The following is a 5,660-nucleotide window of genomic DNA, read 5'->3' as shown; positions in this document are numbered from 1 at the left end:
TATTTACTTAGTTTAGGGCTTAAGGTTTAGGTTTAGTAGACTAAATGATTTCCAGTCAGATACAGTCGTAGTGAACATCCTTGTGTAGAGGAATAAGTCAGTGATTGAATGTGGCAGTGAAACTAGTTCGTAATGAATGTAGTGATCTTGCAGTGAGCAGATTGTCTGAACCTAGTTATATGGTCTGATTGATCGAAACAGAGAGAGCATGCAGCTTTTTACGGGATTTATTTTTTTTGTTTCTTCATAACGCTGCCCCACTTTGGACCTTTCTCTGGAAAAGCGCAGGGTCTCGGGGATACGCCGCGTTGAACCCACGAGGTTTGTGAATTCTCAGCTTATGCTCTCTCTCGGATTGCTTGGTTCATATTGTATTCACAATGATCTGATTTTGCTGTAGCGAGAAGATCGATTCAGATTTCCCTCTTCAACATCTTTTGACATGTCTAATCCACGTTTAGGTTTATAACTTGGACTGACAAGAATATTTCTTAACAGGTTGCTATGTGATGTGTTCGATTAAACGGGCTCTCGAGATTAAGTGCTGGGATCGTGTGGCTGTCGTCGCCAAACGATTGATTTCGACGGTTGGTCTTGAGAATCACGGCCGCTTCAAATTACGAATGTGGTCAAGACGGTCGCCTCCTGCTGTATCTAACGTCGGAATACCTCAAACCGTCAACTTAAGGTTTTTCAGCTATCTCGGGGGGGGCGGGGGGTGGGGGTTTTTGGAAAAAAATTGTTTTGAGTAGAGAAATAAGGTTCTGACGTGCTCCAGAAGAAAAAATTGAGTCGCTGCAGTGGTTGAATTGATAAAAAAAAATGATCTAAGCAGTTTTTGCATTTTACCCCTGAACCGAATCGTAGACTTGAGCAAAACCGTCCGTAAAAACAGGTTAAACCACTACCTCCATCACGGAAAACCACCGCCTTCATCGTTGTAAAGTTCGCTGATGATTGGTGGAATTGGAATCAACTCGGAGTCTTTCTACATTCTTCTAAGCGGTTTTGGATTTGTACAAGGGTGGTTTCTGACAATGTCTACGAGTTGGTTTAAGGGCCTGACACGGTTTAAGGTATTTCGACGTTAATCGTCGAAATCGAATCAAGCGCAGCAGAGGAATCCTAGACAGCAACAATCCAGCTGTTGAGTTGTATACCACAATGAACATAACTCTTTTCCAAGCTCCGAGCACTGTACATGTGGTTACTATCCTGGAAGTCGAGCACTTAACATAGCTCATCGAATTGAAATGGCTGAGGCGATACTTTCCGAATTGGCGCGAAAATCTCGAGAAAGCACTAAACATAGTACAGGTGCCTCCTCAAGTGGTCTCAATAGGGTTTCGGAGAACAATAGGGTCCATGTCAGGAGGGATAGCATTCAAATCCGAAAAAAGCGAAAAGGGAAGACAGAGGAGCAAGATTCGCCTAAACAAAGAAAAAAGGTGGATGCCAAGAACTTGGAATCGAATCTTTCGTTCACAAGTTTCCTGAGATGCTGCCTAATTTCGTAGAGTCCACATATATGCGGCAGCTGAACTGAGGTTCGATTGGTGTTCCGATTATAGCGCATCTAAAATGCTTTGGCTTACTGCCTCCGGGTCGGCTGAATCGTGCCACGACAGGCATATAGTGGAATTCTCACTTCACGCAATTGGGGTCCGTGAGTTTGTTTTGCAGCTAGCTACGTGTGAAGCTGCTTCATGGCGGTAATACATCTGAACTGGCGCTGTGATCCTTCAATCTGGTGCGCGGTAGGCGTGAACAGGGCTAGGCGCAATCCCAGGTGATGCTGTAGCCGGGAAGGAGACATTTGAAGGAAATATGGAGAAAAATTTGTGATCGATTGTTTAGGTCTTGTGATGTTGAAGGGAGGGAAATGGTCGTTTCAATGTTTTTGAGCAGATCGATTCTTCGTTGAGTCGATTCGCTTATAGCTTCACGTGAGGAAGAGCTAGAGCCTGAATTTCTCGATAATTGTCAATCTCAAGGGCGTAGACGTGGATTTGAATCGAAAGAATTTCTGCGGGTTTTAGCGCGCAGACAGGAGGGAGGAGTTAAACTATCCTTGAGGACGAGAGACATGGCACAGGCAGTGGGATTGGGAAGATTACCAGCCCCTCTCTCGGAGGAGAATAAAGCATGGATGACGAATCAACTGGAAAGCTACAGCACATGGCAAATGAATGCGGCGGGCTTAGGCCGAGCGTTGTATATCCTAGCAGCAGTAGTGTTTTCTGCAGTTGTATGTTTTGAGCAGTACAGCAAGAGGAAAGAGAGGTTGTCGAAGGTGCCACCCGGGCCTTTCCAGTGGCCATATCTGGGAAGCCTTCCATACCTGATCCGAACTGTAGGTTTAAGATCCTCGACCAGATTACGGGAGAAGATTACTGAGCTTGCAATGAAGCATGGGCCTCTCATGTTTCTGCAAATCGCGGATACGCAAATTGTGGTCGTTTCGAGCGGTAAAATTGCCAAAGAGGTGAGTGGACGCAATTTCCGTTACTTCATTCTTGCAGTTTTTTTTCATACATTTGAATGGTAATTTGGCTGGTGTTGCGATCTCCACAATCCAGTCAACAATAATGTTCTTTTTTCTTTTTTCTTTTTTTAGAAGAGATCATAACATGTTCGTCATAGAGTATGATATGCATCGAACAATTGAAAGAGGAAAAGAGATTGTTGCACGTATCCCCCATCACTTGACCAAATATTTTGGTTGGAAACATCTCTAGTTTTGATGTAGATCTCGTAACACAGTAGCCTGTGTCACGTCCGGAGCTTCGTCATCTACCCCTCATCGTCTTGTTTCATGGAAACAGCTCAACGACATGGTTATATCCTTGAGCTGTTGCAGAAAATATGGAAAGCATAGAGCTCATTTTAATCGTTTGGAATCTGTCTTTTTTCTAATCCATGTTTGCCACTCATTGCTAGCAGCCGGTGGATCAGTTGATTTACGCCCGGCACTGATTACATAGATGTAGGTTTTCAAAGCGTTCTAAATGATATGCCTTGGAAATTGTCTTAGGTGCTGGTTGCGCATGATGCAGAGTTTTATTTTCGGCCGCGATGCTTAGTGGGGAAATACTTAGGATTCGATTCCACGAACATGGCATTCGCCGAAGGCAGGAACCATTGGCGTCTGCGCCAGCTCTGCGACAAACATCTCTTCTTGCCTGAATGTTTCGCCTCTTATGGCCACGTTCAAAAACAAGAAGCGGAGAAAATGCTGCACTCTGTCTGGGAGGCCACCAAGAGAGGAGAAAACATATCTGTTCGACACACAGTTATCACCTTTGCGCGCAACAGTTTGTGTAGGATGCTGCTGGGGACAGCTCATTTAGACATCGAGAATACAAGCCTGGAGTTTAATAAGGAGACCTTGATCACTTTGCTGGATGAGGCCTTTGCTGTGGCGGGTGAAACGACGCTCATCGATTTGACGCCTGGGCTGAATTGGCTAGATTTTCATGGTCGAGAGCAGAAAATGAAGTACTTGCGTCGACGGTTGGAAAAATATTTTCAAGAGATTCTTGATGATCGTTCACAGCGCTTGGACCGAAGTGAACCTGAGGCTTTTGTGGATGTTTTGCTATCTCTGGATGAGGACAAGACACTCTCCGACGAAGCCATGATGGGTGTTCTCTTGGTATGATCCTCTCTCCTCTATTGAATCCCTGCTCGAGTACAAACTACATTCAACCTCACAAATGGTGCTTAATCTCAGACATCCAACATCTTGATTGGCGTCTGTATTTCTCCTGAGCTTGCAAGAGTTTGTCTCTGGTCAAGAGTGATGTCACCATAATGCCTTTAGTCGGAATTTTCATGGATGGGACCCTGTCTATCACTTTCTGCACTGTAGTGCAGTCTATGTATCTGTTCTGAAGGACTTTAAATAAGATATTTATGGATGATGGATTTGTGTTTGCAGGATACATTGGTAGCGGGCACATATTCAATCAGTGCCTCTGTAGAATGGGCTCTTACAGAGCTTGTTCGTAACCCTACAATGCTTGAGAATGTCCAAAATGAAATAACTCAAGTTGTTGGCCCGCATCACATTGTGGAAGTGACGGAGTTTTCTCAGCTTTCTTACTTTCAGGTGAATTTCCTGAAACGTTTGGACCCTGCAAGTTTTGGATCGCTGACGTGAGATCTGTCCATTTTCACATGAGCTACTGCCTTAGCATGTCGCACCAAATGTAGGGTTAGCATAGTTTCAATCCCTACGCTCATGGCATCTAACCTTGAAAACGACTAATCAGAATTGTAGTGATAGTTTTTATTTTATGTTTCTTTACTGCCAGGCGCTATATTTGCTTTTAACTCGGTACTTTGGCCAATCTGCAGGCAATCGTGAAAGAGACACTCCGTCTTCACCCAGCGATGCCCATGTCAATCCCCCACATGAATAAGGTGGCAACTCCTCTATCTTCATATGAAATTCCTCCAAACACATCTGTGGTAGTTGACTACGCAGCAATAGGACGTGATTCTGAAATATGGCCGAATCCACTTGATTTTGACCCGAGGCGGTTCACAGACACAGACGCAGCATCTCAAATCGACTCATTCAAATTTTTGCCCTTCGGGTATGGTCGTCGTGTATGCCCCGGGGCAAACCTTGGACTTCGTTTACTGCAACTGGGTTTGGCTCACCTCGTCCAAGGCTTCGACTGGATCCCAATCGAAGGGCAGCTCCCTCACGACATCGATATTAAGGAGTCTTCTGGGGCCATTTGTTTTAAGTCTACACCGCTGATCTTGAGAGCCATTCCACGACTAGCTAGCACCTTGTATGAGATTTAAACAGGAAGACGTAACCATTTTCACCATTCTGATCCTCATGAGGCTTGGGCGCAGCCACTCATCTCTGTGGTAGAACGTCGGTAACGATGGATTCTTTCCCTTTCCAATTCCTCAACAATCCAGAACCAGCTCTGCAATTCTGACCTTCATGCACTTTACATAGGGAGAGTTTTCAGAGAAACATTCATAGCCTAGTTTTGAACTCTTGGGGTGTCACCTTCCAACTATCCCGGGTGGCTCTAACTTGATCGTGGAACTGGAACCTGATGAACAGGTAGCACAAATATACGTGCTAATACCTGTACGCAAATCGAAAAAGTCATTATTGTTATGTTGGATTTTTCCTCGTGCAAAATCGGGCTACGATGCGGAGTGGAGAATGAGGTTTCTGATTAGTCAGGTGTCTACTTTTTATTTTCTCCTTTTGTGTTTTTATAAACCAAAATTTGTTTGTCTCAGCTTCATTGCATATGCAGAATGGCAAGGGGGGTGGTTGAGTCTAGGACTTCAGCTTCGGCACGTTTATTCAGTCTGCTGAAACCCATGCCACACTCTGCTGTGATTCTTTCCATTCCTGCCACCGATTTCGGATCGAAGGTGTGGGTTACCCAACACTGGAATCTCGAGGCATCTTCGTCAAAAGAATTCTTATGCTGCACCAGTTCCAACGCTGAGCCTTCCATGGAGATTTGCTTCAATAGCTTCTGGACTGATCAAGTCCCAACGAGGAACGATTAATGAGGTTTTAAAACACTGTTTTGAGTGGCCTCACAGTGCATCGTCCAGGGTTCGGGGTGCGAGAATGTGGTGCTGCTCATTGTCGGAGCCTCGAAGGCAGGCAG

The 5,660-nt window shown here is 44.9% G+C and overlaps 1 protein-coding gene across 1 annotated transcript; it reads left to right on the top strand.

Moving 5' to 3' along the window:
- Positions 1–618: 618 nt before the first annotated feature.
- On the top strand, positions 619–5,173 carry LOC112279372 (flavonoid 3'-monooxygenase). Its single transcript, XM_024513757.3, has 5 exons — positions 619–1,448; positions 1,684–2,485; positions 3,035–3,655; positions 3,941–4,111; positions 4,360–5,173. The coding sequence occupies exons 2-5, from the start codon at positions 2,087–2,089 to the stop codon at positions 4,816–4,818; spliced, it is 1,650 nt and encodes a 549-aa protein (XP_024369525.1). The 5' UTR covers positions 619–1,448; positions 1,684–2,086; the 3' UTR covers positions 4,819–5,173.
- Positions 5,174–5,660: the final 487 nt, after the last annotated feature.

Source organism: Physcomitrium patens, chromosome 3 (assembly GCF_059467195.1).
Source record: "Physcomitrium patens ecotype Gransden chromosome 3, ASM5946719v1, whole genome shotgun sequence".
Classification (NCBI taxonomy): domain Eukaryota; kingdom Viridiplantae; phylum Streptophyta; class Bryopsida; order Funariales; family Funariaceae; genus Physcomitrium; species Physcomitrium patens.
This window is presented reverse-complemented; position numbering and strand designations above follow the sequence as displayed.